This window comes from Schistocerca cancellata, chromosome 3 (genome assembly GCF_023864275.1).
Source record: "Schistocerca cancellata isolate TAMUIC-IGC-003103 chromosome 3, iqSchCanc2.1, whole genome shotgun sequence".
Classification (NCBI taxonomy): domain Eukaryota; kingdom Metazoa; phylum Arthropoda; class Insecta; order Orthoptera; family Acrididae; genus Schistocerca; species Schistocerca cancellata.
Genome location: NC_064628.1, coordinates 206,279,013 through 206,298,448, shown reverse-complemented (window position 1 = coordinate 206,298,448; position 19,436 = coordinate 206,279,013). Strand labels below are relative to the sequence as shown.

Genomic DNA, 19,436 nt, shown 5'->3' with positions numbered 1-19,436 from the left:
CTCAACATTGTGAATAATGACGTTTTGCTGTCTTTTGCTAAAGTAAGAAGTGAACCAATTGTGAGCTACACCCCATATCCCGTAATGGTCCAACTTCTGGAGCAATATTTTGTGATCAACACAGTCAGATGTCTTAGTTAAATCAAAAAATATGCCTAGCGTTCGAAACCTTTTGTTTAACCCATCCAGTACCTCGCAGAGAAAAGAGAACATAGTGTTTTCAGGCAGAAAGGATTGTCACAACACACGATAATTATTTGACTGTAAACGAAAGTGCAAAACTTGCATATTTTACGCGTTTTTTATCATCAATTCTTCACAATGAAGACTCCAGGAACTAGTCACGCTCAACAATTGTTTCCTTCTTCCCGCGCGTTAGTTCAGCCATCTGTTGTCAGGAACAGTCACTACTGGCATGGAGCTTCAAGTAAACAGTGGCAAAGAGTAGTCAAAATCGGTTTGATGCAAAATACATCTATGGAAAGACGATGTTTCTTATAAGCTACGCTGGTAAAGAAAGGTTTAAGGTGTAGCGAATCTGGTAATGGAGGGAAGTGTTGAGGGAAGGGAAGGGGGAGTGCGTGTTTAAAAATTTTAGAGAAAGACCCAGGCATGAATACAGTAGACAGGTTCAATGGTTGTGGGTTGCAGTAGTTACTCAAAGATGAAGAGGCTTGCACAGGATAGATTAGCATGGAAAACTGCATCGAATTAATCTTCAGACTGAAGACTAAAACAAGTGTTCTGCAAGTCTTTTTAGTTTTATTATTTTGTCAAATGTTTTATGAAGTTATTTAAAAGTGTTGTTATTGACATGTGCTATATCTGCATCACTATGCAATCTGTCCGTGAAATGGGCAACAAACAAAATGTCTCTTCGATAAGTTAGTTTGCCTCTGTCTGATAATGATATAATCAAGCTGATAGAGCACACTTTATATGGCTTTGCATTATAAATGGCCTTTTCAATTAATGATGCATTTTCATTTCACGGTCCATAAAGTTTTGTTACGTGACCAATAGCAACACTGTTTAGTTTGTTACATGGCCAATACTTTAGTTTCAACCTCCTCCTTCAGGTGGTTCTGCTATATTTTGCCTCTGTCATATCTTTATTTACTGTGCTGTCACTCGAATGTTTTCCAATGACTCTAGTTTGACATGTTGATTCCTGTTTTGTTTGTTTTTTAATTAATTCCTTAATTGTAAGCATATTTAATACACATTGATTAAAAGGCTGTTTTTTGTATACATAATTAATTTATTAATCCCTTCAAATATAATCATTTGTTTTTAGGAAAGAATCTTACCAAAATGTTTAATGTTGGGTATTAGTACTGATAAAACTTGTAACGTAATGGAACTGGCAAAGTTCATTGTTCGTAGTGTTCAGGATAGAAAAAAATAAATCAAAACACAATTGCTAACTGCTGCTCATTCAACTATTTCAAAGTTAACTTGCTGAAGAAGCTCCATGATGGAAAAAATGGAAAAAATTCTAGATAAGGAGATTGAAAATTATAATAAATGAGGGATGCCAATGAGCCAAATGACTATCCAAGAAAAAAGTCTTTTTGAAAAATCAAAGAGGAAGGATAGTGACGAATTGTGAAACAGATAACAGTTGGTCTGAAAAATTCAAAAATTGGCATGATTTGCACAACTTAAAAATTAAAGTGAGAGAGTTAGTGCAGATGGTGGTGTAACAGAGAGGTGGATGCTGGCCCAAATAAGTTTTCAGTGTAGATAAGACACAACTCTATTGGAAATAAAGTTTTTGATGTTGAGCCACAGTCATGCAATACTGTTTAAAAGAGTAAACCGCCATTTGACTATGTATTACTATATTTATCTTTTGTACTATCAAGATTTCAGGTTTTATACCATTCGCAAGTACAATGCTAAAAGCTGTTAGACCATTATGTCATATCTATCAAGGATGCAGGGTACTTTTCAGTCTCAATGTTATGTAAAAATCAATACCTATTTCTTTCAGGCTCTGTTTATAATGTATTTGTTTTACAGATTTTTTGTTGATCTCAGATAATGCGGCACACTTTCTAAACAAATTAGAAGTATTTTTAAGATTTTTGAACCTGCTTAGGGTTATTAAAAAAATAACAAAGAAATTGATGCAATTTTTTCCAAAATGCTTTCTCAAATTGAGGTACCATTTAATCTAATGTTATGCATTTGAAGGAGACCAAATTTTTACCAGATACGCATGACATGATGCCAGAGGTACTAGACCTATTTAATTCCACCCATTATGTACATTACAAGGCTAAAAAAATAATCACATCTTACATTTTAATTTTTATAATTTTTTCCTAATAAAAATGTTATTTTTTCTATAATTTAGTGGATTCTGAGATAAAGCTTAGGTCTACTACATAAGTATGGACTATTGCAAGTTACAGAAAAAATCAGAGCAATGCTTCATGAACTTTAGGAAATGTTTGTACCTCAATGCTGAAAAATACAGCTTGCGGGAAATTGTGAACGAAGAGATGAGTCCAATTTAACTGTACCTCTGAACATTCCTGAAGCATAGTCTTCATCCTGCAGCATTTCTTCATCTTCAAGCTTCCTCTTCGCATTCCTTTTAGCACTTCTTGCTTCTTTGTAACTTGAAGAGCAAATCTTTCAGCATCATGCATCCATTGTCTGTCACATGCAAGCAATTGATCTTCCATATTAGAGCCACATTTTACGCCTAAATTTCTCAGGACTTCCAACCTTCCTATCACTCCATCACTGAAACATATCACTGCATGTAGTACACCAACTGTTAATGTATTTAGTTCTACAAAAAGAGTCTTGGGTAATCTTCCCCATATGCAATGGTTGAAACTTTCATTTGTATTCTGAGTGCCCCCTGAAGACATGTACTAAGCAAAACAGGGTCACTCAGGTCTCTAAAAAATGATTTTATTTCATTCATAACAGGCTCAGGAAGAGAATGCTTATGATGGTATATTTGACCACTTTCTTTTTCTTTTTGGTAACCACACCAAGAATCTGCTTCTTTAGAGCAAAGTCCGTGAGCAGGGTGGTCATCAGTGGACAACTTATGAAAGTAGGTGGCCCACACAGCTTTTCTCATTGCTATAACAACATTGCGGTGCAGTTCGTGTAATAGCCAGTCCATAATAACTCTGAAGGAGGTCTATTTCAGTTTCTGCCAATCAGCCTGCGCCAGTCAGAGAGTTTCCATCAGATAGCAACTTTCCTTTCATTTCTCTTCATAGCTTCCTCAATCTAGCACCCATCCTCTTTTGCACATATCCACAACACTCCACTTTTGTTACCAAGTTATCACAATAAACATTGAACTCGTTAATTTTATTGAAAGCTTTAGAGTCTCCATCACCCAGGTACTTCATATATCTAATATTATAAATGGGCACCGACCTCTGAAATATTTTTAGAGCTCCAGCACACTCCATACCTCCACTGTAACCAGCATAATTCTTAGAACACCGACGTTAAATATGTCCTTCAGTGTTACCATGGCAGGTGTGTCAGTACTTAGATAAGCACTCAACATCAACAACTTTTCCATTCTCCAGAGAAGTAGCACTTACGTCACCATTCAAGGAATGATGTCCTCGATGTTGCCTTGTCCCATCAAGTGCAACAGCAATGTCCCCGGTTCCACTAATATTTAAAGTTTCTTCTACTGCACGTTTCACAATGCTTTAGACACAACCGTCAAGGCATCTAAAAGTATTTTTATGTACTTGCTGAACCTACTGGGAGGAGCAGGAAGGTCCATCAAACCACAAAACGTTTCAGCAGCCTTTTTTTCCTTTTCCTATTGCATGCACTAACTTCACATTCACATCATACAAATTATGCACAATGTTTGAAGTCATGTTTTAGGTAGATTTATTGCAGGATCTTCACGGAACAACTAATTTTGACTCTCAACCCTTCCTGCTTTTTTGTTGTTCAGTTATTTCCAGACAGCCTACACCATCACATTGTTTACATTTTGCCACTTCCTTTTTCAAAGAAGATAAGATGCCCACATGAAGAACGACTAATCCACTGCAAACAGTGTCATCGTTAACACAAAAATTTGAATCACCAGGAAGCGTGTCAGCCTTGCCGCAGTGGATACATCGATTCCCCTGAGATCACCAAAGTTAAGCACTGTCGGGCGTGGTTGGCACTTGGATGGGTGACCATCCAGGCCGCAATGCGCTGTTGCCATTTTTCGGGGTGCACTCAGCCTCGTGATGCTAATTGAGGAGCTACTCGACCGAATAGTAGCGCCTTCGGTCAAGAATACCATCTTATAACCGGGAGAGCGGTGTGCTGACACCACGCCCCTCCTATCCGGATCCTCCACCGAGGATGACACGGCGGTTACTTTCAACAGTGTGGCTTGGTATGTTTGTGAACTGGTTACCACGGAGATCCCTTTTATTGAATTTCCTGATGCAAGCATAGTTCATATTTATTGCACACTAAAGGATATGTACTTCCACAAATACATGTAGCATTTGGGCAACAAACATTCAGTAACATGTGAACAAACTGCTTCAGTGAAACAAAAGTAAATACTAGCAAAGATAATCACTTACAGACACTAGAAACCTGCACTGTTGCCAACATATAAAATATATGATACGTGTAATTGTTGGAAACAGAAAGTTCACAGTTCTTTTCGAAATAATACTGGTTTCTGTAACAGAAATAAAGGAGGCGTGGTGGCATATATGACCGTAACTTTAAAATTTGGTATATATAGGTCATTTTTCATTTGAAACCCTATAATGTATACATCAATGTAATCAGGAATGACTATAGAATTTAATAAAATAATTTAAAAAATTTCGATTTTTCTACCATTTATAAGTACCCTGTATCCTTAAGGCTGTCAAAAGCAGGTAAACAAGACTAACACTGTTATATCTTTTAATTCACTAATAAATTGCGTGGATATACAAACGTAGAAACAATAGTGGGTTTCATACTACCAACTCCGTATCTGTCACTCAACTGCCGTGCCGTGACATGCGGCCGGCGCCGTTCATAGCTAGGTGGCGCTCCCGTGCTCAGCCGAGCTGCTGAGCGCCTCTATCACCGTGTTTGCGTACTGACGTAGCGGCACTTTTAAATCTCGTGGCACTGTCACAACACTTTTCCCCCCTTGAAAAAAAAACACTCACTTCCTTGGAGACACGGACAGTGCGGAGACATCCATGGCCTCTTGGGAGACCCCGAGAAGATCCCGCGGAGAAACACGAGAATATGGTCGAAAATGTCCAGGTCGGAAGCTTGTGCGTGGAACGTGCCTCCTGGACGAGTTGATGGGTGAAAACTCCGGAGCAGCATCCATAGGTGTCGTGGACCTGGGGGTGTGCTCCAGCGAGATGGGTCCCGGAAAAGGCGGCGTCGCGACTGGGACCGGTTCCGGCGTACTCAGAAGCGGCAAGGACGTTGGCTGCAGCGACACGCACGGGAGATCGGCAGCAGCGACAGGACTGGCTTCTCAGGCTGGTGGAGGCGAAAGAAGGGGCGGTGGCACCAGTGTGGCCACCACTCGTGGGCGCATCTGGTCGTAATGGCGAACAACCATGCTGTCGTCCGTACGTATTTCACAAAGCCGGCAGCCGCGAAGAGCCTTGACCACCCCTGGAATCCATTTAGGGCGAGATCCATACCCTCGTGCCCACACGTCGGCGCCCACCGAGTATTTTCCCGCACTAGGGGACAGGACACAGTACTAGGCCTGACAGGGTGCAGCAGGTGCAGTAGAGTGCGCGGTTGGCGGCCATGCAAGAGTTCAGCAGGGCTGCGATCACCCAGAGGCGTGAAGCGATAAGAACTCAGAAATTGCAACAGAGCATCATCGGTAGAAAAATCAGTAAGGAATTTTTTCATCTGGCTTTTTAAAGTGCGGACAAGGCGCTCGACCTCCCCATTTGATTGGGGATGGAAGGGCGGTGCTGTAACATGATGAATTCCTTGTCCAGTACAAAAATCACGGAAGGCCTGCGAAGAGAACTGAGGGCCGTTGTCCGTGACAATCGTGGATGGAAGACCTTCTAGCGCAAAGATTTTGGACAAAGCCAGCATCTTCGCCGCAGTGGTGGGCGACGGACATCGAACCACAAACGGATACTTCGAGAAGGCGTCAATCAACAGTAGCCAATAAGTGCCGAGGAAGGGGCCGGCAAAGTCAGCGTGCACCCGTTCCCATGGCTGCGCCGGATCAGGCCACGGAGAGGGCATTGTACGGGGCGCAGCCAGTTGTTGAGCACACCGACCACACGCAGCGACCATGTGGGAGATGTCCGAATCGATACCGGGCCAATAAACATGCCTGCGGGCCAGGGACTTAGTCCGAGAAATTCCCCAATGGCCTTCATGCAATAGTTTGAGAACATCTTTGCGAAGAGAAGCTGGCACCACGACCCGTGGAGATGCGCCATCCGTGGCCAGAACAACACCACCCTCACGAACAGACAGACGAAGGCGCAAGGCATGGTAGTTGCGAAGGGGATCCGATGCCCGGCCCTTGGTCCTGTCCGGCCAACCCCATTGAACAAAACCGATCACCTGACGCAGGACCGGGTCCCGCGCAGTAGCCGACGCGACCTGCGAACCTGTAAGCGGAAAACCCTCGACCGCACGACGTTCTTCCTCATCAATGTGGAAACAGAGTAGTTCATCTCGATCGAAAACCGGGTCGGGGCCCATCGGCAAACGCGACAACGCGTCAGCGTTGGCGTGCTGGGCCGTGGGGCGATAGTGAATCTCATAGTGAAAACAAGACAAGTATAAGGCCCAACGTTGCAGGCGGTGAGCTGCCTTATCCGGAAGCGACGCTGAGGGGCTGAACAGAGAGACCAGCGGCTTGTGGTCCCCCGAGGGGGTCCACAACTCTTTTGTGGATACGTGCGTAGCGAGCACGGGACCCCGAGCTAATGTGGCCTTCCTTCCTTTCCGGGCTGCATACCTTCCCTTTCCGCATCCTTCCCCATCCCTATCTTCGCCCCTCCTCCCCTCACCTCTGGCTCTTTCCTTCCCTTTCTCCCCATCTGGGAGTATGGTTTGTGCCTACGTCCGGAGACGGACGCTCGTAAATGTACTGCATTCTTCGCCTTCCTTGCTTTTGTCTTCTTCCTTCCTTTGTCCTTCTCTTTTCCTTACCTCTTCTCTTTCCCTTTTCTCCGCTGCGGCGTTTGAGACCTCTCTTCCTTCCTTTCCCTTTCTCCTTCTTCCTCCCTGTGCGTGTCTGAAGACCGACCCACGCCCTTCGTGCGTAGCCGGTGACGGGGTAACGCGTAATTCCCCGTCCCGGGTAGACAGGTAGGAACACGTACGTACCCCCTGGTAACGGCCAGGCCCAGGGAGGGGTGATTACCCGAGCTGATACCTTCCGAAAATGCCGATTGGTCCCTCCGTCCGTTTGTCGGGAGGTGTGACCTGAGGTGTGAACAATCACCTAAGGCGGGAGTGCCCTCAGAGAGGGCCCCCACAAGGGAGGAGCGCGCCATCGGAGACGCCGGTAATCATGGGGGATTCTTCCGCAATGGTTTCCTCACCTTCCACTAAGTCTGCTCACAAACGTAAGTATACTGAGTCTCAGCCACAGACCATTCTTCCATCGTTGCCACAGTTCCTTGTTGTTTCTCGGTCTGATGAAGGTCACGACTTCTCCACGGTCAACCCTTTCATTATTCAGAAAGGTGTCGACGCAATAGCAGGTCCTGTAAAGTCTTGTTCCAGATTACGGAATGGCACCCTGTTGTTAGAAACACACAGTGCCCTCCAGACACAAAAATTGCTGCGTACTTCTCTGCTCCACACCTTCCCTGTCCGGGTGGAACCGCACCGTACCTTAAATTCCTCGCGTGGAGTCGTTTATACACGCTCCCTCGATGGATTGTCTGACGAAGAAATTCAGCACTATCTGTCTGACCAGGGCGTAACGGCAGTTCATAGAGTAATGAAACGGGTTGACACGAACATCATTCCAACCCGCACTGTCTTCTTGACATTTGACACAGTTCAACTCCCATCGCAAATCAAAGCAGGCTATGAGATAATTTCCGTTCGCCCTTACGTCCCAAACCCTACGCGTTGCTATCGATGTCAGCGGTTCAATCACACCAGCCAGTCCTGTTCCAATCCAGCCAAATGTGTTACGTGTGGCAAGGATGCCCATGAGGGTGCTTGTCCACCTCCATCCCCTCGCTGCATCAACTGTATGGGTGACCACGCTGCTTCCTCTCGAGATTGCCCCGTTTTTAAGGACGAGAAGCTCATCCAGGAAATAAGGGTGAAGGAAAAGGTGTCGACCTTTGCTGCTCGAAAATTATTCACCAGTCGCAAGCCCACCGTGCCTCAGACAGGAAAATACAGCACTGTCCTTGCTTCTCCTCGGCCAACAAAGGAGGCGGCCACGCAGACTTGCGACCTCACCTTTAGTACCACGGTCGTCAGATCGGCCAGCGCAAAGATCGCTCGTTCAACCTCACCACTTTCGCCTGCCCACTCTGTGGCTCACCCTTCGTCGGGTTCTGCTACATCTCGAGCCCAAAAGTCGGACGCCAAGTCTTCGAAAAAAGAGCATACTCGTGAAGAGTTTTTACGTACCGCAACTTCCCAACCATCGGTTCCTTCTTCATCTAAACCACATTCTTCCAAGAAGGCTACAAAGAAACCCAGTTCCTCTCCTTCTCCGCCAAGGCGTGCCCCCTCTACAGCACCACCTGGCGGAAATCGCCCTCGGCCATCTTCTGTGTCGCCGAGGCGCACTGCTGGTGGCCGGTCAACCGGCCGATCGCTGGTGGCAGGGACTGCTCCTGACCAACCTATGGATCAGGATCTTCTGCCTTCGGCTGAATGCCATTCCATGCTGTCGGTTGCTAGCTCCGAGCAGTCTCTGAGTTGACAGCAACTTTGGTCACATTCCTCCATTTTCCTTTCACCCCATGTCCATTATCCACTGGAATATCCGCGGCATTCGAGCCAATCGGGATGAATTGTCGGTCCTCTTACGCTCCTACTCGCCGGTCATCTTCTGTCTTCAGGAAACAAAGCTGCGTCCCCATGACCGCTTTGTTCTCCCTCACTTTCAGTCCGTCCGATATGACCTCCCCTCTGTTGAAGGCAATCCAGCCCATGGAGGACTCATGATTCTTCTCCATGATACTCTCCATTATCACCCAATCCCCTTAAACAGTTCCTTCCAAGCTGTCGCCGTCCGTCTTTCCCTTTCTGGATACACGTTCTCTCTTTGTACTGTATACATTCCATCATCCACACCAATGGCACGAGCTGATCTCCTTCATCTTCTTGGTCAGCTTCCACCCCCCTATTTGCTGGTTGGGGACTTCAATGCCCACCACCTGCTTTGGGGATCTCCTCATCCTTGTCCACGTGGCTCCATATTGCTAGACGTCTTCCACCAAGCGGATCTAGTTTGCCTCAACACTGGGGTCCCCACATTTTTGTCTGCCTCCACGACAACCTTATCTCATTTGGACCTTGCGGTCGGTACTGTTCCGCTAGCTCGGCGCTTCGAATGGTTCGCCCTTGATGATACACACTCGAGTGACCACTTTCCATGTGTCCTCAGACTGCAGCCTCAACTGCCATATATGCGCCCGCGACGCTGGAAGTTTGCCCAAGCCGATTGGACACTTTTTTCGTCTCTCGCGACATTCGATGACCGTCGCTTTCCCAGCGTCGACGATGAGGTCACACATATTACCGACGTTATCCTTACAGCTGCGGAACGTTCAATACCACGCACCTCCGAATTGCCCCGGCGCCCCCCAGTTCCTTGGTGGAACGAGGCATGCCGTGATGCAATACGTGAGCGGCGACGTGCTCTTCGCATTTTCCGTCACCATCCTACTTTGGCCAACTGTATCCGCTATAAGCAGCTCCGTGCGCGATGCCGTCGCGTCATCCGCGATAGCAAGAAGGCAAGCTGGAAATTCTTTATTAGCTCATTTAATACCTTCACTCCCTCCTCAGAAGTTTGGAGTCGGCTTCGACGGTTCTCAGGCGCACCTAGTTTCTCCCCGGTCTCTGGGCTCACTGTCGCGCATGATACATTCGTGGACCCCGTCGCAATTTCTAACTCGTTGGGTCAGCACTTTGCTGAGATTTCGAGCTCTTCAAATTACCCGCCAGCGTTTCTCCCGAAGAAACGTGCAGCGGAAGTGCGACCTCTTGCTTTCTCCTCTCAAAATCACGAAAGCTACAATACTGTTTTCTCCATGCGGGAACTCCAACATGCCCTCTCATCTTCTCGCTCCTCCGCCCCGGGACCGGATGGTATCCATGTCCAAATGTTGCTGCATTTATCAACCCCTAGTCTGCGTTACCTCCTTCGCCTTTATAATCGAATTTGGACCGACAGTACCTTTCCCAAACGGTGGCGGGAAGCTATTGTCGTTCCCGTTCCGAAACCTGGAAAGGACAAACATCTCCCCTCTAGCTATCGCCCCATTTCTCTCACGAGTAGTGTCTGTAAGGTTTTGGAGCGTATGGTGAATTACCGTTTAGCTTGGTGGCTGGAATCCCGCAGTCTTTTAACACCAGCCCAATGCGGATTTCGGAAGCATCGTTCTGCCGTTGACCATCTTGTTGCTCTCTCCACTTATATCATGAACAATTTTCTCCGGAAACGCCAAACGGTAGCAATATTTTTTGATCTGGAGAGAGCATACGATACCTGTTGGAGGACAGGCATCCTCCGCACACTGTTCTCTTGGGGCTTTCGAGGCCGGCTGCCCCTTTTTCTTCGCGAATTTATGGCAGAGCGCACTTTTAGGGTGCGGGTGAACACTACTCTCTCCCGTACTTTCTCCCAAGAAAACGGGGTACCCCAGGGATCTGTGCTGAATGTTGTACTATTTGCCATCGCCATAAATCCAATTATGGATTGTCTCCCTCCTGATGTCTCGGGCTCCCTCTTTGTGGACGATTTTGCGATCTACTACAGCTCTCAACGGACCAGCCATCTTGAACGACGTCTTCAAGGATGTCTCGATCGCCTCCACTCGTGGAGCATCGAAACTGGCTTCCGTTTCTCACCCAGTAAGACCGTTTGTGTCAATTTTTGGCGACGTAAGGAGTTTCTTCCGCCCTCCTTACATCTAGGTCCTGTCAACCTTCCGTTTTCAGACGTCGCTAAATTCTTGGGTCTTATGTTTGACAGAAAACTCAGCTGGTCCTCCCACGTTTCCTATCTTTCGGCTCGCTGTCTGCGATCGCTTAACACCCTCCGTGTCCTGAATGGTACCTCCTGGGGAGCGGACCGAGTGGTCCTTCTCCGCCTCTATCGCGCCTTAGTGCGCTCGAAATTGGATTATGGAAGCATAGTCTACTCCTCTGCTCGGCCGTCTATTCTTCGGCGTCTCGACTCTATCCACCACCGTGGATTACGTTTAGTGTCTGGAGCTTTTTACACTAGCCCTGTGGAAAGCCTTTATGCTGAGACTGCTGAACCTCCGCTGTCCAATCGGCGGGCAGTACTCCTGAGTCGTTATGCTAGCCATCTGTCTTCCACGCCTACTAATCCAGCCCATGACCTTTTTTTCGACGCCTCCTTTGATGTAGGGTATGCAGGCCGCTCCTCTTCCCTACTACCCCCGGGAGTCCGCTTCCGTCAACTGCTCCATTCTCTTTCCTTCCGCTTTCCTAAAACCTTCTGGACAACTTGGGGTACAGCACCGCCTTGGCTCCGTCCCCGGATCTGCCTGCTCCGTGACCTTTGTCAATTTCCCAAGGATGGTACCCCTACACTTGTTTATCGTCGGGCATTTGCTGCTCTATGTGCAGCAATGACGGAGGCCACATTTATTTACACCGACGGCTCGAAAACATCGTTAGGTGTAGGGAGTGCTTATATTGTTGGCGACACCCCAAATCAATTTCGGCTTCCCGACCAGTGTTCGGTCTATACTGCGGAGCTTTACGCTGTTCTCCAGGCTGTCCACTACATCCGCCGCCATCAGCGGATACAGTACGTAATCTGCTCAGATTCTCTCAGCTCTCTCCTCAGTCTCCAAGCTCTTTACCCTGTGCACCCTCTGGTCCACCGGATTCAGGACTGTCTGCGCTTGCTCCACCTGAGGGGCGTCTCGGTGGCGTTCCTCTGGCTCCCGGGACACGCTGGTATCTGTGGGAATGAGGCGGCTGATATAGCGGCCAAGGCCGCAGTCTCTCTTCCTCGGCCAGCTATTCGGTCGCTTCCCTTCACCGATCTACGGAGCGGTTTATGTCGCCAAGTTGCTCATTTATGGCATGCGCATTGGTCGGCACTTCCCTGTAATAAATTGCGGGAAGTGAAAGCCCTTCCTTGCGCTTGGACCTCTTCCTCCCGAACGCGTCGTCGGGAGGAGGTAATTTTAGCTAGACTCCGGATAGGGCACTGTCGTTTTAGCCATCGACATCTTTTAAGCGGCGATCCTCCCCCACTCTGTCCCCACTGCTCTCAGCTGTGGACGGTAAGACACCTTTTAATTGAATGCCCCTATTTTAATCCGTTACGCTCCCGTCTACAGCTATCGCCTGATCTATCGTCGATTTTAGCAGATGACACGCGCTCCGCCGACCGCGTTCTCCAGTTTATTAGTGACAGTGAAATGGTGTCAGTCATTTGAACCTTTTTTTGGGGACAATCACCCCCTTTCTGTAGTGGATTTTTAAGCATTCTTCTGTTGTTAGTTTCTCAAATTTTCTGACTTTGTTCCCATTGCTGCTGGTTTTAAAATTCGGTTTTTTACTGTCTTAAGTCACGGGCTGGGCGCTAATGACCTTAGCAGTTTTGCGCCCTAAAACCACAACAAAAAAAAAAAAAAGCGGCTTGTGGTTGGTGATGAGGTGAAACTTAGAACCATACAAAAAAACGCTGAACTTTTTTAGAGCATAAATGATAGCGAGCGCCTCCTTTTCGATTTGAGCGTAACGCCGTTGGGCATCGTTGAGAGTCTTGGAAGCATAGGCGATGGGTCGTTCCGACCCATCCTCATACCGATGGGCGAGAACAGCCCCTAGGCCATACTGTGACGCGTCAGTCGCCAGAACCAAGTGCTGACCTGGACGGAATGTGGCAAGACAAGGCGCCGACAGCAAATGAGCCTTCAGGCGGACAAAAGCCTGCTCACACTCGTTGGACCAACAGAAAGGAACGTTTTTGCGTAACAGCTGATGCAGAGGATGAGCCACCGCCGCCGCGGATGGAATGAATTTGTGATAATAAGCAATCTTGCCTAGAAACACCTGAAGTTCTTTGACCGTAGACGGCCGAGGGAGAGCGGTAATGGCCGCAACGTGCTGACGTAGAGGACGTATACCTTCACGGGACAAGTGGAAACCAAGGTACACAATGGAGGGTTGGAAGAACTGTGACTTGTCCAGATTGCGCTTCAACCCAGCTGAATGCAGAACCCGAAATAATGAACGCAAATTGCGAAGGTGCTCCTCAGTGGAGGCCCCCGTGACAACAATGTCATCCAGGTAGTTGATGCAGCCAGGAACGGAAGCCGTGAGCTGTTCCAAAAACCGCTGAAAAATGGCCGGCGCGCTAGCGACACCAAATGGTAACCGCTGGTACTGATACAACCCACAAGGAGTGTTGATGACGAGAAATTCCTTGGAAGACGCATCCAACGGCAACTGATGGTACGCCTCCGATAAGTCAAGTTTGGAAAAGAACTGGCCCCCAGCGAGCTTGGTAAATAACTCCTCAGGACAGGGAAGAGGATAAGTGTCGATGAGACTCGGAGCGTTGACAGTGGCTTTAAAATCGCCACACAATCGCAGACTCCCGTTTGGTTTAGAAACCACCACGATTGGCGATGCCCATTCGCTGGAGGTAACAGGAGGGAGAATCCCTGAAGCTGTTAACCTGTCTATCTCAGTCTTGACAGGTGCACGCAACGCCATCGGAATAGGGCGTGCCCGGAAAAACTTAGGGCAAGCTGTAGGTTTAAGAGTAATGTGGGCTTCAAAATCCTTGGCACGACCCAGACCAGCAGAGAACACGGACGAGAATTCAGAACACAATCCATCCAGCTGTTGATACGGAATATCCTCAGATATGAGGTGCACATCATCATCAATGGAGAACCCAAACAACTGGAAATTATCATAACTGAACAGATTTTCAGTGCCCGCATGATCCACCACATAAAACGTGAGGGGCCGAACAACAGACTTGTAGGCAGTGGAAGCATCAAACTGGCCAACGGTAGGAATTTTCTGTTTATTATAAGTTCTCAGATTTCGCGTAACTGGAGACAAGGGAGGGGAGCCCAACTCCAAATACGTGCGAGAATTAATGAGAGTTACTGCAGAGCCAGTGTCCACTTGCGTGTGAATGTCTTTATCCAGAACACGAACAGTAACAAACAACTTATTTGTTTGAGAAAGCACACAGTTAACATCCATGTCCGATGCCTCGTCCTCATCGACAGGAACTTTAGGGGACTGACACTCAGAAGCAATGTGGCCTTTTTTCCTACATGAATTACACGTGGCCCAACGTTTTGGACACGCAGCCCTGTCATGCTGTACGAAACAACGTGGACAAGAAGGAAGGGCGGAACGAACCTGTTTCTGTAGTTGCTGTTTTCGCTGCGAGCGTTGCGGCCCAACGCGACGTTGTTTACGCGAGTGAACCGCCGCCACATCTTCGTTCTCCTGGGAAACAGGCAAATTATCCGTGTCGAAAGTTGACTGTACAGCGCCTAGATCACACACCACGCGTCTATTTGCGCGCCTGCAGCGTGAGACACTTCAAAGGATTAAGCGATGCTTAGAACTTCCGACAACGGCGGGTTTGGCAGTTGTAGGGCACGTTGCCGAACTTCTTTATCAGGAGCAAGCCGTAGAATAGCATCCCTAACCATTGAATCAGCATAAGACTCATGATGAGTGTCCGTGACAAACTGACATTTCGTGCTCAGACCGTGTAGTTCCGCCGCCCAAGCCCGGTAAGATTGATGGGGCTGTTTACGACACCGGTAGAACGCCACGCGGGCGGCAACGACGTGGGTGTTTTTTCGGTAGTAGTTAGACAATAAGTCACACATTTCTTGGAAGGACAGAGAGGCAGGTTCCCGCAGAGGGGCTAACTGAGATAGCAGCTGATAGATCCGTGGGGGAAATCCAAGATAGAAATAACGACTTACACATCGGAGCGTCGGCAACGCCGAAAGCCAAGAAGTGTTGCCGCAAACGCTTCTCATAATCCTCCCAGTCTTCAGCGGCCTCGTCGTAAGGAGGGAACGGAGGCGGAGAAGAGGACGACAGACGATGAGTAAGCGACGTCGACAACGCCTGAATAGCAGCCGTCAGCTGTGTTTGTTGTTCAGTGAGCGCTTGCAGAAGCTGTTCCATGTCTGCCCAGACACGAACGCACAATACTCCAACGCTGGAAAAAATATATCCAACCTCGTCGCCAAAAAGTGTTATAACCTTTAATTCACTAATAAATTACGTGGATATACAAACGTAGAAACAATAGTGGGTTTCATGCTACTAACTCCATATCTGTCACTCAACTGCCGTGCCGTGCCGTGACATGCGGCCGGCGCCGTTCATAGCTAGGTGGCGCTCCCGCGCTCAGCCGAGCTGCGGAGCGCCTCTATCGCAGTGTTTGCGTACTGACGTAGTGGCACTTTTAAATCTTGTGGCACTGTCACAACAAACACGTCTTTAAGATGTAACTGTCAAAGAATCTGGAAGTCTTTGGACTGCATTAATAGATATGACATAATAATGCCCTAGAATGGCATAAAAGCCAAAATCTAAGTAAGACAAAAGATAACTACACAAAGCAATACTCAGTCAAATAGTGGTTTACTCTTTAAACTGTATTTGAAGTTTAGGTTCTTTCAGGCATTCACTTCCAAGTGTAAAAAGTCTGCATAAGGTGCTAAAAGACTTATAAACTTTGCTCCTTTTTTTCTAATGCTGCAGGTGACATTAAGCTGAAACCACTTGTAGTATAAAGGGCTGAACAAGAAACAGTTTGGAGATAAAACAAGAAAGATTGAGTGACCTATATTCCGTTTAAAGTATGATTAAAAACTTACTTTTTTCCCAAAAGCAAAAAAGTGTTTGAAGGACAACAAATTAAGCAACAACACATTGCTTGTTTTGGATAATGCTCCAGGACACGTGGTTAATTTATTCGAATTACCTAATGATGTGGAGATAGCATATCTTCCCAAAAATACAACAGCTCTGTTCCAGCTGATGGATCAGGGTGTAATTGTCACTTTTAAGTCTTATTATTTATACGGGACTTCAGTAAAACAATTTTGCCAATGTACAACATCAGAGATGCCATAACCAACATTAGCAAATCAGGTAGGAATTGAAATCAACCACATTGAACCAGGTTTGGAAACAAATTTGGCTAGAACGCATAAAAACTCATGAAGGTGATTCTCATTCAGAAATTTGAGAAGACATACTGAACTAAGGGAACCATCTTTTAATTTTGAGGATTTGGCATTCTAGATGCTGATAGAGAATCTCTTTCAAACAAGGAACTATTCCAGTTCGAATGAGCATGTGATAAAGAGCCAGAACCTGAACCTGCTGTGTGCCAGTAGGTAACTGCAAAAAAACTTGTGAAATGCACTTTCTTATTTTCAACTGGGAGTGAAAATCTTTTTTCAAAATGCTCCCAGTGAAGAAGGCAGTGCTAAAGTGTCTCTAAGAGCAAACTGAGCCATTGCCTGTTACAAAACATTGCTAAAAGAGACAGAAAGCAAAGTGAAGCAGACAATGTTGAAACAGTATTGTAAATTGATTCAATCCAAAAAAAGTGGGAAATGAGGGTGACGAAACATACTAGCGTAGTGATTCTTTATGTTAATGTTTGTCACTAGATTAAAACATTTGTAAACTTTTTTTATTGTAGGTACTTATGAATTTGTGCTTATGATTTTTAACATTTATGTTTATTTGTTTATTATTGCATTGTTTTGTATTTTCATTTTTAAGCAAGCATTTCTATGAAATAAAAATAGTAAAATGCTTTGTGAAGTAAAGACTATATTTCTTTGCAAAATATGAAACAGATCCAGTTAAATTTGTGTGGTTTCTTTTCAAAATTGTTGAGTTGTTATAAAGCTTTTCGCTTTACAGCCGACTTTCACAGAATGCATCTAGGCCATAAGGCGAGGTATAGGTGTATTTTAAATGATTTTATTGAACTCTTCGACTCTTTCATAGGCTTTTGGACCATTTTTTTTTCTGTGACCTTTTATTTCTAATGCTTTCCCTATTTTTGAATCCAGAAGACTACAGAAACTATATTTTGTTTATGTAATTCTTTTTAGTATATAGTTAAGACAAGATGGATGCATGTTTTGTCTGAAAATGATACGCACATAAAATATACACCATGCTGTTGCCATTCTAAATAATTATTTTCAAAAATATCTTGTTGCAGGGCTGAAAGTATTTGCAATATGCTGAATGGTCATGGTTGGCCAGCCACATGGATAAGCAGCAGCAAATCACAGGAGGCTCGCCTCGAGGCAATAGCTACATTGCGCGAGTTCCGGAACCGTATTTTGATCTCTACAGACCTGACAGCACGTGGCATAGACCTAGAAAATGTTAATCTGGTGATAAATTTAGATTTACCATATGATAGTCTCACATATTTACATAGAATTGGTAGGGCAGGTAGATATGGGTCTCATGGAATTGTGGTTTCTATTATAGCTGATGGTAAAGAGCTTGAGGACTTCCAGAAAATGTTAGGTTCATATGGCGGGGAAAGTGCATATGTTTATAAGCTTACTTTGGATCATTTAGTATTAGACTTGTGGGCTTACAAGATGGATGAATTTGAAAAAATTCAAGGAATTGTTGTTAATGATGAAAATGACAAGGAAACAAGAGCTACAGTACACAACTCCTTCACCGGAAATGCCAGAACTGTTGTCAAAAATCAGTGTAATGCAGATGTAGGAGGATGCAACAAAGAGGAGTCAGTAATGCTGGCTAAATGCGAGAATCTGGATGAACCGATTTCTGATGCCCATGTTTGCATGGATGCGAATAATCTGAACATTTCTGAAGAAGAGAGTACAAATAATAAAATTGACAGAATTGCTAAAAACCTGCTTCATGATCTAAACAGTAGTGATTGGTTAACAACACTTGAGCCATACAATGAACTTGTACAGATGGGAAACAGTGAAGTAGTTGAAATATCACTAAAAACAAATTGTTCTTCGAATCTGGTAGAAATGACTAAAGATCTTGAAGCATTATTGTCAGTGATTGAACAAAAGGCACAAGTAACATTCAGTGAAGCCTTCGAAAATTGTAGAAATCTTAAAACTGAAGAGCTACTTAATGATTTGTGTAAAAGTGGTACATTTGTCCTTCAGGAAGATATCTGTAAAAACAAAGCAGTTTCAGTGGGAAAAAGTCAGAATTACTCTAGTCAAAACAATAAAAAGACAGTGAATAAGGAAATGTCTTATCCATGTCACATACCTAAAACTCCATGCAATGATACATTAATTCTTAGAGAGGAAGTCGGAGAAGATGAAATGGCTACAAAATTGATGATCCTGAATGGACAAAATGTAATGAGTAATGAAGCAAATAATTTTCCGTTTCCATGTCGTGCTTCTGGCAGAAAAGTTAAAGTTAGTGGTGTGAACCCAAAATTAAGTAAATTGCATCGGGAGGCTCACGCTAAAGGATATCCTAATGGAGATGTGTACTGTAGTCCTGAAGTTCCTGAAGTGAAGTGGGATAAATGTTCTAAATATATTACAAGAAACAAACAGAGTATCACCCAAAACCAAGGTGTGAACTCTCACAACACTTACTTAGGGATAAGAAAACCTGATAACACTAATTGGCATTATTATCTTGAAAACAATACTGTTGCCAACAAGAGATTGGGCAACACTAGTAAAGGTATTCCTTTTGATAATGCAGACTGGCACAAGAAATGGAGAGAACAGATATATAGGCAGTATTTGCAGTATGTAGAATACTTCCAGTACATGATGCAGCAGCAGTACATTTTCCCTTAAAGCACTTTATGCTGTAAGGCTTAGGAAGTAAAATGTTGGTAATTTTGAGATATTTTGTAAATTGCATATATGTATGAAGTGTACAAAATGGATTTTTGATGTTAATTTATTTAAACTCCTGATATTGAAATACAGAGATTTGATAGTAAATAGTTTTTCCTTCTCTTAATTGTGGATGACCACACATAAAACTGTGTGACATTAACCTGTTTTATATTTGTTCCATTGGCCATATGAAACTGACATCCATTTTTTGTTTAAAAGGCTGGGCAGAGGCCTGTTCTCTCCCCACTTGTCGGGTAGCTTTCCTCAATTTCACCACCCTCATATTCTCCCTCCCTCTGTGAAATTTCTAGCAATACCAGGAAATTTATT

The 19,436-nt window shown here is 45.3% G+C and overlaps 1 protein-coding gene across 1 annotated transcript in view; it reads left to right on the top strand.

Annotated features, from left to right (window-relative positions):
- LOC126174822 (uncharacterized) overlaps nucleotides 1–19,223 on the top strand; it is a 44,291-nt gene extending 25,068 nt beyond the window's left edge. The window contains exon 5 of the mRNA XM_049921200.1: nucleotides 17,450–19,223. Within this exon, the coding sequence (XP_049777157.1) occupies nucleotides 17,450–19,061 (1,612 nt within the window). The 3' untranslated portion in view covers nucleotides 19,062–19,223. The remainder of the gene's footprint in view (nucleotides 1–17,449) is intronic.
- The last annotated feature ends 213 nt before the right edge of the window (nucleotides 19,224–19,436 follow it).